Raw genomic sequence first — 18,143 nt, 5'->3', positions numbered from 1 at the left:
GGGAGCAACAGTGAAATGATAAAATCCCATTGATACCAATGGAGTCAATATTTAATGAAAAGCCACTTGGTGGTGGAATGGAGAGACCAAGAAGTCAGGTCACAAATACTCACTCAGCTCAATTAAGCATAGCTCATCTATAGGGAATGCATTTTCTAAAGCTGAAACAATCTTATAATGACCTTATAGAATCTTGAGCCGCTCCAGTAATGGATTCTTAGACTCTTTGTGTGTTTTACATTAGACAATCATTGGATAGAAATAAAATCATAATTAATCAGATTCTGTGGATAAATTCATTTGTCCATAGATACATTTATCCATGTTTAATTCTATATTTGAATGATTTTATCCATGGACTTACTACAATCTTAACTCAAACGGCTTGGATATGGAGTCAAGTCTGTTACTTGCTCTACTGCTGAATCAGGGTGCCTAAATTTTAACTATTGCAACATCAGAGCTGAAGGACCCAAGAAACCAAACTGGATTGTGTTCCTCTAATGACTTCTTTGTTAAGAACTCCATGAAAGAAAAGCACAAACAATATAAGGTTTTCATCCTCTCTTGTGCTTCAGGCTGTGGGCAATCTGATGATCCAAGATTAGAAGAAAAGAAAGATTGTGCTGTTCTGATACAAATTTGCAGATTTGTAAGCTTTAAGAAAGAAGTAAATTACAGGAAGACGTTGGAGATGAGTGGTGCAGAGCAGTACAGAAAAATCACAAAAACTCTCAGAACAAGAATTGCTGAGTCAATGGAACAACTGTAGAAGATAATAAGTATACATGTAAATACAAGCATGGGAGGCTGACACACAATTATTAAGATTAGTATAAAAAAGAAGTCTGAATTTGATGCAGAAGATACGCAGAAGGTTTTGAAGAAAGAAGAGATTCAGAAAACTGATAGCAATGAAAACATTAAGACTATTTTGAAATTCTCAAAGTCTTCAGTGAGTATAAGACAACTATGGATTTTTACCAACTTCGAAAGAAAAGACACTTCTTTTAGGTAAATATGATGGTGTCATGACTTTCCTGAAAAGATAAAGTTCTAGCATGGCCAGGGCCTCCAAGCTAATTATTAGCTTGGAAGGACTCATTACCTCATGCCTGATATCGAACAAGAGCCAGTAATTGGCAGCATTTGCTAATCCTAGTTACAAGGTTATATGAACTATGATTAACAATTTAGATGAATTTATGGAATATAGGGTTACAAGTGGAAAAGCTTTACTCTGGGATTTGAACATTTCTCAGCACAGTGCGTGGCCTTGTTTCTTATGATGAATTTTCATTTCTTCAGAGCTTAACCAAACATGGCATAGTGGATAAGTGTGCAATTCCTCTAAAAAAATGTAGTTGCCTATAGTAAGGAGTATAGGTGATCCCCCGTGCACCCTTCAAAATGAATAGAGAGAAATACGCACTGCTAGGGCATAATTAATCTGATCTATTTCAGATGTGTCTGGTTTTGGATAAAATGTAACATGCCCTAACCTGTTGCCTTCCACCAAGAAGTGATGAGATCTGATGTAGATAGCTACACTCTAGATGTCTAAATGACTTGAATCAGTTCCACCTGAACTATCTGCCTGAGCAGTTGTAAACCCCTGGGTAAACCTCCAGGTATATTCATCTCTCTGAAAATGCATCTGTGTGGGTGGTTTGTGGGAGGATCCCTTCCCACTTCAGTGAATGAATGAGTGAGTGTTTCTGCTTGCAGAGAGAGGGAAATTCTAAATCTGGATGAGCATCTGAGATGCATCTGCTTATTCTGGGCACACAGAGGTCCTCTAGGTTTGGACTCTGTTGTATGAATGTGGCCTGAATATGTAAGAGCTGAATGGTAACCAGAAGTGTGTGCTGAATTATCAGCTGAATCATATGCATGAACAATGAAGAAATCATTTAGGATCAGCCAAAGTGTTAGGCAGATACAGATGAGGGTTTTTTTGTTTGTTTTTGTTTTTTAACCCCACTCCATATGTATAGGAAGTATGGTTGATTTTTAAATAAATAAGTCTATTGGGTTTTTTTTTTTTAGCTTATCTTGTCTTATGCTAAAAATGATGAAGGATAAAGGGCAGATCCCTGAGGCACTCTATTCCTTTTGGGTGGCATTCTTAAATGTTGGGAGTATTTGCTGCTCTTAAAGATGTCAGCTGTTATGTTCTTCAGCATATTTTCCTTTCCTTTAATTTAAATAAAAAATTTATCATCATAGTTTTATTTCTTGAAATAGTCTGTGTTCCCAATTTGTTCCGTATTTATGTTCTAAATCTGAAATGAGTGGCAACAGATGATTCCAGTAAAGCTCAGTTATGAGATTCTGGATTCAAGGGAATTGTTCAGCATAAGCACAGCAGGCACTAACACTGCTTATGGCTCAGGGGTGATCTCTGTGCACAAGCACAATTACAAAGCCAGATTTGAATAACAGATGTTTCCAGTTCCCAAGGTTTTGGTTAACGGAACTTATTTTATGTAAGCAATATAAAAGAAATGTTCAAAGTTCTAGGACAAATACACTTACATGTTCTCTTAAAAAGAGAATAAAACAGTGCCCAGTTTTAATGGTACTTTGAAAAGACTATAAAACCAATTTAAAACAACATTTATAATCTATTAAAAAACTTAGCAGATATGATTATTACAGTGTAGTTATTTGTTTACTAGTTCTCCATCCATCTTAAATATCAAGGTGTTTTTGCCTGTTTGTCCACTGTCACTCAATGCAGAGTTGTTGAAGGAATGAAGACTAAAGATCAGAACTGAGATATGATTAAAATAGAAGCTTCTCTCAAGACTGACAGTTGTGATAAAGAATGGTAAGCAGAGCTAATTCAAAAGAGGTCTCTCTGATGACCTCAATTTTATGATGTGCTGACTCTCCAGGTAATTAAAAACGGCCAAGACCCCACTGAATGTGATTGAATCTGGCACATCACAGATGTTTCCAGCATGGCTACCTTTTTCAAATTACTTTAATGATATTATAAAATAACTTTTTGTATTATAAAATTTTACTCTTATATAATAACACTATTTGCATCACTGTTGTAAAAAATCTGGTTAGTATTTTCATTATGAGTATTTTCATAAAATTGTCTTCCAGGTTGAAATTTGCCATGCCTTTGTTTTATATATCTCAAGCAAATTTTTCTTTAATATGCAGAAGCATAGAAAGATTTCAGGTAACTGGAATTCTTCAGTACATGCTGTTCATAGTGTCCACTTGTTCTGCATGAAGAGAAACACTAAAGTGAAGAGGGCTTTGCTGACAGGCAGTTCACACCCTTCCCCTCTTGTGATTCATTAGTACAGTGGCTGAATGTGCCACATTCTCATCAGACTCCTCACAACTGAAGTATCACAACTGCAGACACAGGCTGAGGGAGAGGGGAAAGAGTGTGCATAGTGACAGTGCACAGGTACAATATACCTTGGAAGAATTACTGTTATCAGGAAATGCTTCCCTTTCTTCTTCCAGTGTTTGCCACATGCACATCCTTATGGTGGGTGACTCCTCTTTCATGCCTTCCCCCCAGCTCCCTTGATATACGTACAGACAGGTATGTAGGTGAAAGATGATGTAAGGAATGCTCTACCCAGCTCAACATTATGTCTTAGACGTACAGCACAATCACAGACTTACAAATAGAGCTCCAGGTGGTCATCTGCAAGGTGTCTGTAACTGCGACAATCATTAATGAAGTTCTCATGGTAGCTTGCGCTCTGGTGGAGTATGCTGTAATCACTGATGACAAGTTCACTTTAGCAATCTCACTGAGCAGTCTGACATTGTCAGGTACCCAGGTCAACAGTGTAGGTGTAGAAATCATTACGTCTTTGGTCTCTGCAGTACTGACATAAGCAGCCATGGAAAATATGTAAATGACCGTCCCATACAAGCAGCAGAAACAACTCCTATTGATTTTAATGTGTTAAGTGACATCTCTGAAAAACTGAGGCTTTAGGAAGAACATCAGCCACCTGACTGGCGTAAGTGAAAGTCAGTTATGACAGTGGGCAGAAACCTGGCATGTGTTCTTAGGGAGATCTTACCTGGCAACAAGGCCACTAACGTCAGTGCATGGATTTCCTCTCCTCCTGTTACTGAGCTATCTCTCTCTCAGTCACTGCTTTCAGAGGTCAGCAGTCCTTCAAAACAGGCAATGTGTTGTAGGTGCTCAGGAGAGCAGCTCTGACTGCCAACACATGCATGTGGAAACAGGCTTACTACGAGACCCGAGTCTCTGTTCCCACCGGTCACTGAATGTCCCTCCTACCTCAGGAGGGAAACATCTTCCATGAAAGCAGGACAGAGCCCCTCTGCAGACTCAGAATTACAGAAGGCAGGATGATCTAATCAGCAGAGGTAAGTCTATCTCCTAAGGTCATATGGTCCATACATAAAATGATATATGCGCCCTGCAGGTGAAGCACTATAGTTTGTAAACTAAATTGCAATGAACAAGATTTTGCAAGAATATGGGTGTACACAAATAGCTAGTAACGCAAGACAGAGAAAACAGACTGTGCTTGGAAAATTCTTTTCACTTTAGGATTAATATTTTCAAGTAAAATCACTGCTTAAAAGAAGACCAGATGTGAAGTAGTACCCAAGCCTTTGCTAATAAGATATTTTTAAATATCTGAGTCAGAAACGCTTCTGAAAAAGATGAAAAACATGATGTCCTGTATCATCTGATCCTTCTAAACTATGACATTTCACAGATTTGAGTCCATCAGATGAATGGAAAGAAATTATTTAAGCTTCCAAAAGAAGTATTTGATGGTGTTCTTAGTTAAAAGAAGTATTTGATGGTGTTCTTAGTTAACTTGAATGCAGTAAAGTACATGAATGCAAATTTATATCTAGCAAATTAATGCCAGGGCTCATAAAATTACATTGCAGTAGAAATCTCACTAGTCAGGGAGCAAGGATGCTTTACAAATACTGAATCATAACTGTAGACTTACTTTTCCGTTACGTAATTCATTCTCTTCTGACTGACTGGGCTTTTGATTTGCATAATGAATGCAAATAAAAATCACTGTACTTCAATTAGTCAGATGGTATTTTTAGGCAATTAGCATGTAAGCATTAGTATTACAAATATGATTAAGCAATGATTTAGCAAATATTTTTACCCTGGTTGGCTTCTATACATCTCTTTCTAGATTTCCTTCATAATTCTTACTCATACGACCATAAAACCCCACAACTTCAGTTTCCAGCCTTTCTCTCTGTCTTATTACACAGTTTAACCCTAACAAATACTTCAAGTGCAAAAGGAAATCATATTATCAATGGGGAACGGAAAGGATAAAACTAAGCCTTCATAAAGAATCAGAGAGAAGTAGAAGCCATAAGAGAAGTGGAGTTATTGGATGCCACAGAACAGAAGTAAAAAATTAAAGGGGACATACTTATTCTGAATATATAGATAGGTAGGTCTACCAGTAACCCATTAGTACAGTAATTTACCTTAACCAAATACCTAGAAGATGTATAATTATGCCCTCAAATTATCAATATTCTATAACATGTAAGTCACAAGCTAGTAAATATGTATTTTTATGCTTTTAAGCATTGGACACAGGTATTTATTTAAAATATGAAGCAATGCTTCTTAAATTATATATCTAAAGTTTTAGTGAATGCCAATATTATACATTTGTTTAAAATATATCTGTTTCCCTGGGAAATATTGAAGTCTTCTCTACCCATAAACTGTTAAATATATCCATATTCAGATAACATTTTATATTTATATATATTTATAATCATACTCTGACAAAAGTTGATTCTCTGGAACAGTGACATCATTCCTGCTATAGTGCTTTGCAAATCCAAGAAGGGTGGAATGATGTGGGTCACTTTTGAACTTGGATGTAAACCCTTAGTTGAAGAACTGGCAAAATACCACAAACTGGCCACACTAAAAGTGATTTCCCACAGGATTTGTACTCAGAAGGCACAGTTGCTGGCTGTCAGACATCCATAGATGGCAAATATGAGAACAAAGCTAGTACTCATTTATGAGCATTATATTCATTATGCAGAGTATACAGTTAGTTAATAAATGGAAAGATGTCACTTTTGTAAGCACATTTCTGTAAGTTTGGGAAATGCAAATGCTCAGTTCAGAAACATTGTTTTGAGATTTAAAGAGTGTTGCTCATCCATTGCTTTCCCTTAGAAAACTGCAAGCCATGTAGATCACAAGAAGTGAACAGTATCAAAGTGACAAAACTATGTATGAGTTACATGTTATTCAAGGATATAAAATATAGGAGGAATAGAATAATATGCTAAATAATATGCTAAATAATATTCCAAAGTGCTATAAATTATCAGAAAAATATGTTAGCATCAGACTGGAAAAATGTCTAAACTGAGACACTGGTTTTCATATAGAGATTGTTATTTGATAACTGGGGATATGAAAGGGTATGTGTGCTGGCATGAAACTCTGGATAATATCAGAGAGGCTACTTCCAGTACCTAATGTGGAACCTGGGGAGAAGCTGGCTTTGAGGGAATTGCTATAAATGTCTCTGCCTACAGCAGCTAGTTCCATTAGTTGCCGTTATAGATTTCCCACCTACATTTTGGGTCACAAGGTATGTGTCTTAACATTAGCTTCTATAATTCTGTTTCAATTCCTTCTTTTGGAAAGCAAGGTATCTGTTTTCCATTAAAACTTTGCTGTGATCCAGTTAGAGATGGCAGCTAAATTCCATGGAAGCCCCAGGAGACCTGATCGAGGCAAGTTCTCAACATGCCAAACAGACACCAAAGTACAAGGGCTGCAGCCACTTTCATGGAGAATCATGGAAGAGGTAACACTTTCTATCTTTTTACAATATTCTAAATAATATATTATAATACCTATTATAATATATATTTTATATGTATAGTGCTATATTACATATAATACAATCCTACTGATTTTGCTATTCAGCAAGGAATTACAAAGCATCAGTTCAATTCCCTCCTTATCTTGAAAGGAATGAAACCTGTATCCTTTACCTCTGTTTACCAGACTACAAAATAGTTTGGTGGGAGTAAAGAGCTGGATTGTGGCAATCCCTGTGTTGAATGTCAGTCTTTGCACAACCAAGTAATCCGGCAAGAAACAGAGCAAATAAAGAGGAGATAACCTAGTGGTCAGGACATTCATTTGGTTCTTCTTCCAGGATTACTTTTTAAATCATAACTGAAAACCCCCATGTCTCCTCCTACTCTTGACTGGATGCCCTAAATACAAGAATAACTTGTGCTTCCTCTCGCTTGCTCTCCTGTGGTCCCATGACCATACAGAAGAACAAGTTCAGCCAAAGGAGAGGAGATGTGACCCAGTCAATAGGCACTTGCTGTCAAAGAAGCACTCCTGCACCTGGCAGCTGCATAGGCACTTGACTATATCAGGCAACTGAATTGCAGAGAGAAGTAGGAGTCCAGACACATTTCTGTTCTCACTAATTACAATTGGCTGATTTTAACCAGGTACCTCCTCAGTGGTGTTTGTCTGGGGAGGGTATGTCCTAGATACATCCAAATCTTCCCATTGACTGTAAACATGCCATTGAGATGTTTGTGAGACACTTATTACTTGCAAGACTCTGTTTTTAGGTCTCCACTAGGTCCTAAAGTCTTAAAAAACTTTTGTAAATGGAAACTAGGTATCTTATTTAGATATAAGAACTCCAGGAAAGGAATTAAAAAGTAGGCAATGTTATTTTAAACCTAGGAAAGCTTTAATTTTGAAATGTAGATTTTGTTGTTATAATTCTTCCTACCAGTTGGAAGTAAGTGCAAGCACATCTCCTTTTCTTTGCGGGTGAGTCATGAATTCAATCTATTAGACTGAAAAGGACTCTATGTTTCCTTCAAATCATGGAATGAAAAGACAGTTACTGACCACAGTATAATTGCATTGCTCTGTCTCCATTACTTAGCTATAAAAAGATATGTTCTAACACACTTATCTGTTTCCAGAAAAGCAGTCTATCTTGAAATTCAGCATTTGGACAGGAAAGCCAGCAGAATGTGTAATTCGGAAGGCCGTTTGTGTCAGCTTTGTTTGCGATCCTGCCCTAAATCTGAATGACAGAGAATGAATGTGGCCTCCGTCCATACGACGCAAGCTGAAAAGTTATGAGCATTAACAGCTTTCCAGTCAGCTCCTTGAAACATGCAACTACATTTGAAGTGGATGGGTTTTCTTGAAGCAGTATTCCCTATATTTAATGCTGCATACCATGGCACTTTATATCGCATTCATCCAGCATATCAGATTCACATGGCACAGCACAACCACTGAAGGAAAAATAGAGGAAAAATAGCAGAAGATTAATAGATGGTGAAAGTATGGAGATAAGGCTTGAGGTGAGCAAATAGGTTATATTACCTATAACTTGGTACTCACTACCTTAATCTGGAAAGGAAGCATATTCAAATTTAAAATAGAAAGGTAATACTTAAAATTGCATTTTAAATTTCCATATTGAAGTGCTTTTCAGTAGGTGGATTCCTGTATTTAACAGTGTGGAATGAAACAGAATATTTATAAAGCATTACAAAATAGCCATTCATTGGTAAACTTGTCTGAGCTCCTTCACAACGGAATGCATGAATTTTGTTTACACCGACGTTTCAAGTTTACCCTTGAAAGTAACCTTTTTCCAGCATGAGCTTTGTAAATTGGTCTTCTCTGCCTACATCTTAACTTAGCATCTGCACTGCAGACAAATGCGTTTGCTTCTTGATCCTCCCCAGAAGCCCTCCATGGAATCATTGCCATCTCTGCTTTCAGACTTGACACTGATAATGGGTGGTAAAGACAGGAAAAAAAAAAAAAAATTAAAGGAATGAGGCAGTTTGAACTGCTCGGGGTAAGGGCCTGCCAGGACATGAGTGAGTGGTGTATACATTGCACAGCTTCATGCCCTGATATTCAGCATTTTTCTTAGGGTTAAGCTAACTCTGTTTCTAGCACAGGTGTTTAGCACCTCTGGATTAATGTCAAATACTAATGTCAGTCGCAAGTGTCAGTGTTGATATGGCCACGTAGGTACCTCCTCGACATTATAATAATTATTAGCAAACTTCTGTAAATTCTGGAAGAATCTGTACTTCCCACTATTTTAGGTTAATTGAAGACAGAACTGAATGGGATTTTAACTATTACACTTGAGCTCTGCTAACACATAGCAACATTCTAGATCAAAACATATGTTTATAGCTGACATGGTAAAAATCGCTGAAGAGATAAGCCATGAGGTAAACTCATCCATGCAGGAGAACTTAATGAACACTTTGAATTAATCTCAATGTTTTCCTTCAAATCATATCCTATTTCAAAAATAGGTGAAAAAATTATAATAACAATAGTTGTATGTCATCTGAAACAGTGTAATTGTTTTTAAAAGAAGGCCAGATAAGAAAATGTAACATAGCGTAATGGATGTAGGATAAAACTCTTAGCTTTAACCCTATTAAAACACTATTAATTGATGATACATTTGAAGCAAAGTAACAACCACAGAAAATAATTTATATGTATCCAATTAAAATTTGCAGATAGCTTCTTGACTTTGTAATTACAAAATCTGATGTCCTACTTTATCAAAATTGAGCTAATCTCAGGAAATGACAAATTTACAACATAATGAATCCACTCCCTACAAAACCAGACAATGTTCACTACAATGCAGAATCCTACATATTGGTCAAAGTCTGTCACATTCAAATTCTACCACAGTAGAAGAAACACATTTTTGAAAGTGGACATCAACACATAAAAACTAACGTCTTGAGCTCATTCTGTCTTCAAATGCAAGCACAAGGTATCTTACTGTAAGTAAATCTTAAATATCAAGGAGAAAATTAAAAGAAGTATCTTAATAGTCTCTCTCTCATTTGCCATTCTCAATTTGAAAATTCAGTCACCAAGATACAGACAGTGTTCTTGAAAGCTTTAATCATCTTCCACTACTCTCTAATAGTTATGCCTATTGGAGAAGAAACACTAAGAAGAGAAATTATGACAGAAAGTAGCAAACTGCCAAGGTATGAAAGGACAGAAGTATAATTGTTAGAGATCTTCTTTCTTTTCAAATCTTTCTTTGAACTGGCTTATAAAATGAAACATAACATGTTCATGAACAGAATGTAATTTGAGTTTATTACCTCATCATAACTAACATATTATAAACTAATTTGGGATACTCAAAATTACATAGAATAACGCACAAAGAAACGCTATCCCAGAATTAAGGAGTTCTGAAACATACAAAGTACTTTATAATGATTTTCTCACCCCGAACTGCTCTTTAGTCATACAGAGCTTTGCACATTTCCAAATTTTTCTTACTAGTCTGTTTCCTCAGATCGATACCAGTTTCTAAAAATCTTGACTAATTATAGATTGATGACCTGCTGCAGACAAGCAACTTCTATCGTAACACAGCAGACAAGCAACTTCTATCATAACATAGTAGAAAAAGTCATACTTAAGTGTTTCAAAACTGAAAAATAGAAGTTTATAGAAAAACTTTGCACAGTATATTATGTGGCTTTAAATATTCACCATCAGCAATAAATCATTCATAATATATTTCAAAATTGCAGAGCAATGTATAATTTTCCTGCAAAAACAATAACTTGTCACATAAAACAGAAGAAAAAGTTATTAATAGTTCTGTAAATTCTGTTGAAAATCCCATGTTCAGAAAAATGTGAATATCTATAGCAAACGTTTTCTTATTAGATTTATGTTTTTATGTATAAATTCTTACCTAAGCTGTTTAAAAGCTTCTGCCTTCACAAGTGGTGTTTCTACAGAGTGTTCAAAAAGTGCTCCTTCAGGCCCTGCAAAAAAAAGAAAGATACTATATTGTAGAAGTTCAAATGTAAAAAAGAATAGCGACAGTGATTTATATAGCCACTTTGATATCAGAAATTAAGATAAGAAAACATATATTAACAATTAATAAGACAATTAAAATATAACTCCAGTCCTACTATTACAGTATTGATTGATACAACACAATACACAGGTAATGTGTACAGGTGTAAATTCTTAAAGTGAAATCTAAAAAGTCTGAAGACAGAGAAATTTTAAACGACTTGGGACAACAAAATAAGTGAATAAGATTTTTACAATGTAACTTCCATTAGAGTTAATAGAGATAATTAAAATCCCACAAAACCTTTGCAATTATTACAGACCTAAATAAACATATTGATTTTAGACTATTCTATACATAGCGCAAATTCTGGCATGTAGCTTCATCAAAGATTTCCCCCTATTTTTAGGCAGACTTGCTGAATATAAAATGGTATTCATGCATGTAAAATGGTAATGACTATGGGATCAGATGGTTTACCTCTTGAAATAGGAGTAGTTTCATCCCAACAAGGAAGAAAGAGTGGGCACCCAACCTCACCAGGAGCCTCTCTGTTGGACCTAAAAGTTCTCCAAGCACCTCCATTTCTGCTCTCCTGAGGACTAGGGCCATTGCAGTATCACCAGCTTAGTGACCATCTCCCACCTAAACTTCACTGGGATCAAGGAACTAGCTGAAGTAGTACAAAAGCCCCTCAGCAACAGAGATGGCTCAAAAAAGCAGCTAAACAACACCAGCTGCAGCAAGGGTGGAGTCTCTCACCTTCTGTTCATTGGCTTTGTGAAGGCACTCATCCAAAAGTGGGGAGGCCTTAGGTTGAGTGATCTTCTCCGGCTTAAAGGATTCACATATCTAAGCACTTTTCAGGTGAATGTGTAGCAAGGCAATATATTTTAATAGTTAGGATATTACTCAATGTTGCTTTTCTGGCTGCTCTTCGAATTAAAACAGAATGCAGTTACCCTTAGGAAAGAATTCTGGGCTGTAGAGGGCCCTAAGTCAGGGCTTTCGACTCCACCTAGAGAAACAAACTCTTAAGACCCCTCTAGAGCTGCAGGCTGGTGAATATGCACGCATGCATGTGCATGCCTATTTAAATATTAATATTATCATAGTTAACATATTAAATGCAAATATACGTGTAAACAAAACAAAACTGGTTTTTTGTGTTTTCTGTCTGGAAGACCTGATGAGATTAGGATGAAAAAGTGAAAGTACATGTAGAATCAGGCAGAGGGAAGGAAAGACAAGGGGAAATGGATGATTAGAAAGTATGGTGTACATGGTATAGATGTGGTATTAGATGGTATTAGATATGGTATAAAGGGAAAAAGATAATAAAAATTAGTGGGGGCAACCACAGAGAACATGGTAAAAGGAAAAAAAGTGAAATCAAGAGATACCATTAAAAATTAATACATTGCCGAGCCAAATGATAGGAAGACTGTCACTTCCTGAGGGCTGGGGGCAAGGTCTCAGGACGTCCTAAGAAAGCATAAAACGTGCTGCTTTTTGAGAAGAGCTCTAGCTGAAATCATGATTCCTTAGAATGAACTCTCCTTAGCTTGGATGGAAGAGAAGTACACAAAATGTAAGTATTACCATACTAAATCACTTGAAGGAAGCATGGATTTCTAAGCTTCTATTTACATTTTATTTAGCTGTTGATATCCTCATCATCAATTTAAATAGATGAGTCTTTCTGGAATCTGCTAACTGGCGTGAATGTAACACTGGAAAATATGAAATTCATTAATTCAGACAGGACTTTAACCCTTCTTCATTAGCATTAAGATTATTTTGCAAGATAAAACCAAATGTCTGGCCAGACATAGTTAATTATTCTCCTGTTGTATTTGTGCTGGTGGGTGTTACAAGGTGGCAACCTTACACATTGGAGATGATGAAAAAAAAACCCCTTAAGGAATTAAATAAGTTTGTCAGAAAATGCTGATTTGGTACAACTAAGATATTTTGCAGGGATACACTGATCAGTCAAAACTTCTGACTTAGTTTACTTGCTAGCTAGAGGTGACAATGAATTCAAATTTTCCTTTGAGCAGGGACTGCCCCAAATGTGATTCTTCTGATACTGTGGTCCTTCGAGAATATATCATGATTCCTCACTGTCCTTCATTCCACTATGTCCTACCTGACAATTCTTAGCAAAGCAAGCATTTCACTGTTTTCTTTGCTTGAATTTTCATCTTGGATTACAGTGAATGAGTTGTAATTTCAGTGAAAAATATACTGTCACAATACTACCTGTGCTAACAAATGACTTATCTTGTCAGTAACTTTGAATGATCTCCAAACACGTGATTTATCAGGGGAGATAGCTTGATCTTAATGTCTTCCAATTGTAGTTCTGGGAAGTCTTTAGGTATGTCTATGTTAGGAGGTAATGTAACACGAAAAGGGTGGATTTATAGAGTGATATACTTGGTGCTAAAGACCTGCTGCTGATACTATACAGATTTGGGGGATTTTACTTTGGACCAACTCTAGTCTCATCCTGTGGACTTAAAACACATTCGCAGTTTTGATGAAGTAAATGCATTTTTGGAGCCCATTTCTCAGTTTGGTTTCATCCAAAAGGAATCCACTGTATTCAGTCCCTGAATCCTCCATGGTTATAAACCAGTGGGACATGAGAACTGTCAGAACCATCAGATCTGCAGCAAAAGTGCAGTCCTGACTGAACAAAATGCTGTTGTGGATGCACATTTTGGCTTGATAACTGCGGAAGGCATTTTTAAATTTCCTTTATTTTCCCCTTCCTTTTTCTTACTCTTCCATGCATCTCTTATACCAACATACATGCTATGGTGTGCTCTTCCACTTGAGTATGGCTTGGAATCCATTTCCTTTTCTGTTAGACAGTTGTTAAAATTCTTCAGTACCAGCTTAGCTGTACTGTGTCATAGGATGAGGTACAATGAAGATACAAGTGAATTCCCATTCTTAGATAAGCTGCATAGTTTCTTACAATGCCAATTGTATGAAACTGCATAGTTTGAAATTTCATGCCTTGCAACACTGCTGCATATCCTTACATTCGATGGCCACGGTGGTAGAATTTGACTTTGTGCCAATTTCTTGATATCTAAATAATAGTGTCACATAGTGAGAATCTTGGTGCAGTTTCTGGATACAAGATCCATTTCCATTTTGTTTTAAGGTCTATAGGAAAAGCTGAGCATTTGATAACACCGCTATTCTGGAGAGAAAGACATATCAATTATCAATCACCTGGCTTCTTCCAGTTGTCTGAAGAAGGCCTCATCTGCTTCTTCCCAATCAGGTGGTCTGCGGTATACAACCACCACAATGTTGCCCATGTTGATTTGCCCTCTAATCCTGACCCATAAGCTCTCAGCTGGCTCCTCATCCGTCCCAAGGCTGAGCACCATGCATTCCCACCGCTCTCGCATATAAAGGGCAACTCCTCCCTCGCCTTTCCAGCCTGTCCTTCTTGAACAGCTTCTATTCCAGTGAAGTATTTTGAGTGGCACATCTGTAAAGCACCTTAACTGTTTGTATGTTATAGTGTGTCATTACTGTAGATACAGTCCTCAGATTGAAAGCACTGAAATGGCCAGTGCATACTGGAGCAGCTCCATGGAACCTAATGGTATGACACTAGTTTACTGCTATTAAAAATCTAGTCTTATGTTTGCATTTTTGTAATTTTTCCTGCTATGTCTATGTGTAAAAACCCCATTTTTTATTTAGTCCACTTGCTATAAACCATATAGTTTCAATTATTAGAAAGATTAGGGAAGGAAATAATCACTTTCATTAATATTTTGCAGAAGTAACATTAATGGCTACTCACAGAATCATGAAATGGCATATCTAGCCATCAGAGTAATAATCAGAGTAATAAAAGGTAAGTGGAGCCTAGTAGTTTAACTACATGAACACAGTCTATTACCTGCTACCACTGACAAAATAATAAATAATGACTTCAAAAGGAAAAGATGCATCTCTAAAACTCAATTGGTGAGTTTTGTCTCCACATTAGACATCACCCAGCGTGGGCAGACTCTGAAAAGCTCTACTCTGTGCTCTGCCTGATTTTCATATAATTCCTCTGTCATCTTTAGAAATCCATACAATCACTACAGCACCTTTTACACAGAAGTTCACATTTGGTGATATAAAAATGAATAGTGTTTGCATTTGAGATGTAGCTTGGTAAGATGATAAAAGAAATTATATGACCTACTTGTCTGTCTATGAAAGGGATGTGAGCTGATAAATCAGACACCTCTTCTAGTGCAACTTTTACATTTTTATTGAGGTTTGGACTTGTTGCATTAAAGATGACCAGATATGCACAGAGAGATGTCAGAAAGAGGAGCCTGGCAAAATTGATTGGAGGAGGGGAACAAACATCTATACAAAGAGAGATTTGTGAGGCCTGAATGCAATCATGGTTGCTGAAGCCTTGTTTGAAATAAAGCAGATCCTTGTTTTAGGGATCTGCTCCTGTCTCTTGGTCCAGGACAGCAGGTCTCTTGGTCTAAGCACCACTGTGGCTCATAAGCAAGGCAGAGAGAGCAGAGAGACCAAACTCCCCAGAGAAGCCCAATTTTATTGCTAGTTCTCAGCCTGTGCGAACTAAGAGCATTGGAGTCAGCACTAAACCCCAGCAATTACATCCTTTTAATTAAAAATAATCTTTCTGAATGCCTTTATAAAACAGCATTGTCATTAGAGCATCCCCTCCTCACTGGAGGAGACTGAAGCCCATGCTTAGCAGTGAACGACTCTGAGGATCTCAGTGTCTCCTTCTCTTTTTGAAGGTGAACCATGAAAGAGGATGAAATGAGACAGCATGTAGCCAGAGGCAGAGCTTCACTTTGTTGGCAGACATCAAAAGTGCTTGCTCCCAGCTGTCCCCTCATGCTGGGCACCTAACATTTTGTATGGCATTACAGAGCACTGTCCTGGGAGGTGGGACTGCAGGATTGAAGTCTCCTGGGCCAAGGAGGGAATTCAGCCCAGGCCTCCCACTTCCTAAAATGGACACCCTGATATGAAAGCGAGGTGGGGGTCGGTCTCTTTTCCCAAGTAACAAGCGATAGGACAAGAGGAAATGGCCTCAAGTTGTGCCAGGGGACATTTAGATTGGATATTAGGAAAAATTTCTTCACTGAAAGGGTTGTCAAGCATTGGAACAGGCTGCCCAGGGAAGTGGTTGAGTCACCATCCCTGGAGGTATTTAAAAGATGTGTAGATGTGGCACTTAGGGACATGGTTTAGTGGTGGACTTGGCAGTGTTAGGTTAACAGTTGGACTTGATCTTAAATGTCTTTTCCAACCTAAATGATTCTATGATTCCATGATTCTATAAAGACAGGTAAGTGGTAACAGAGATAGTATCACTTGCATGGAAATAGGGGTTAATGGAAGAAAGCCAACAGGAAACATTGGTGTTAACGCTCTAGAGAGAGGGGTGGTGGTGGTGTAAGAGGGAATGAAAAGGCTTATTTGCGTATTCTAGAGCTGTCACCTCTAAGCAAGAGTAAAACCTTGCCTTCCTGTGAGAAAAATTTCTTCATCAAACAGCATTAAGTTTGAACAGTATGACACTAAAAAAAAAAACACCTCAGGGCAAATTTTTTTTTAAAATGGCCCTAAATTGATTTCTTGTCTTCATTGCCTACTTTATCTTTTAAACTGTAAAGAAATAACATTAATTATGATACAAATATTACTATATTTACTATTTTATAGACTACTGTTTATGAATATAATGTAATGTAATCCTAAAATACACAAGATCAAGATATTAATTTTCTTAATGAGAGGATTGAAGTCAGCAAGGTTCATTAACACCCCCCCACACCCTATCAAGCAAGGACTGTCTGCCTCTTCAAAGTCTAACAATGTTTATTCATCCCCTCAACTTGTCTCCTACTTAACTTACCTTCTGAGCAGAAGCGTTTAAATTAAACACATCTTCACATTGCACTTCAGTGTTAGCTACTCAAACTGAAAACCTTTCCATAGAACAGAGCACTAGAAAATCACCGACAATACTCAGCAAATACTTTAAGAGATTATGGAAGACAAGCAAGCAGAAGGACAAGTAGTAAACTGGAGAACGGGTGATACAACATGCTTCTCCATAAAGACACTGATCCCCTTTGCCCTGTCAGCTTTTCTTCAGAAGAGTGGAGGATAAGCAACTACATTCTATTAATTTCTTACCTACTCATCACCAAAATATTACCCGATACAACAGTCATGATATATAAATTATAATTTGTACTTGCTAAAAAGTTTTTTTGTGCAGTAGTTGAGACCATTTTATATCTGCTGAATGCTAATTATTCTTCTACTGTATATAATTTTATTTACTTGAGTCTGTTTTCTCCCTTCTATGGACAGCCTTCTAGTTGGCAAGTTTGCAGGGCAGGCAAGGGAGTGAAAAACAGGACTCCTATGGCCATGGACTCTTGCCATTTGTGCAGGAGGATTCTGTTTCCAGCCAGTGCTGGGACTTCACTCCTTCTGCCATGACAATATTGTTAGCTGTAAAGCAATTGGCTCTTTGCCAGCCAATACACTGTTACAAGGTGTGTTTCACTGTCACCAATGCCAACTGAATGTATAAAACCCTACCAGAATAAAATGCTGATGTTCGATACCTCCATAGCAGCATAATAAATGTCTGCAAAAGATGCAGGTCATTACTGAAATAATATTAAAGAGGATGTAATTGGAGTAATGCTCCTTCAGGTAGCATTAATTGTCATGAAGGGTTAAGCTGAGCTTCAGTTTCATACGCTTAAGTTTAAGTGTCTATGATATAGGTGTCACAGATGAGCTAGAGGCAGAATTTAGTTGCCTAATCATATGTACCTACTGTCATCTAAAATACCCTTGTACATCCTTCCTGGCCTCCAGTTGCCAGGATCAAAGGAAGTGTCTCCTGTAGATGAAGCGATACCATGTGGTGTCTCACATACCCTAAGGTGTTTCAAACACTGCTGGATGCTTACGTTTTAGCATCTGAACTCAGCCACTATATTCAAGGGAGATGAGTGAGCCATTGAGCTCATCCTAAAGTAGACAACTGCACTTGGTTGGCAGAAGAGCTCTCCACGTGCCAGGTCTAGGTGTCTCCTTCATGCTCTAGGCTGCATTGACTGTGTTGACTGGAGGTTCAATTCAGTTGTCTGAACATGGGCATCTAGACCTGCC

General features: G+C 37.4%; 2 protein-coding genes across 2 annotated transcripts in view; one reads left to right on the top strand and one right to left on the bottom strand.

Annotated features, from left to right (window-relative positions):
• Window positions 1–18,143, top strand: part of MIPEP (mitochondrial intermediate peptidase) — a 659,177-nt gene that overhangs the window by 303,060 nt on the left and 337,974 nt on the right. The gene's annotated exons all lie outside the window — the stretch shown is intronic.
• Window positions 1–18,143, bottom strand: part of SGCG (sarcoglycan gamma) — a 151,309-nt gene that overhangs the window by 14,099 nt on the left and 119,067 nt on the right. Inside the window, exon 7 of the mRNA XM_050911847.1 lies at window positions 10,815–10,887. Coding sequence (XP_050767804.1) covers window positions 10,815–10,887 — 73 coding nt within the window. The remainder of the gene's footprint in view (window positions 1–10,814; window positions 10,888–18,143) is intronic.

The sequence above is a fragment of the Gymnogyps californianus genome, chromosome 1 (assembly GCF_018139145.2).
Source record: "Gymnogyps californianus isolate 813 chromosome 1, ASM1813914v2, whole genome shotgun sequence".
NCBI classification, from domain to species: domain Eukaryota; kingdom Metazoa; phylum Chordata; class Aves; order Accipitriformes; family Cathartidae; genus Gymnogyps; species Gymnogyps californianus.
This window is presented reverse-complemented; position numbering and strand designations above follow the sequence as displayed.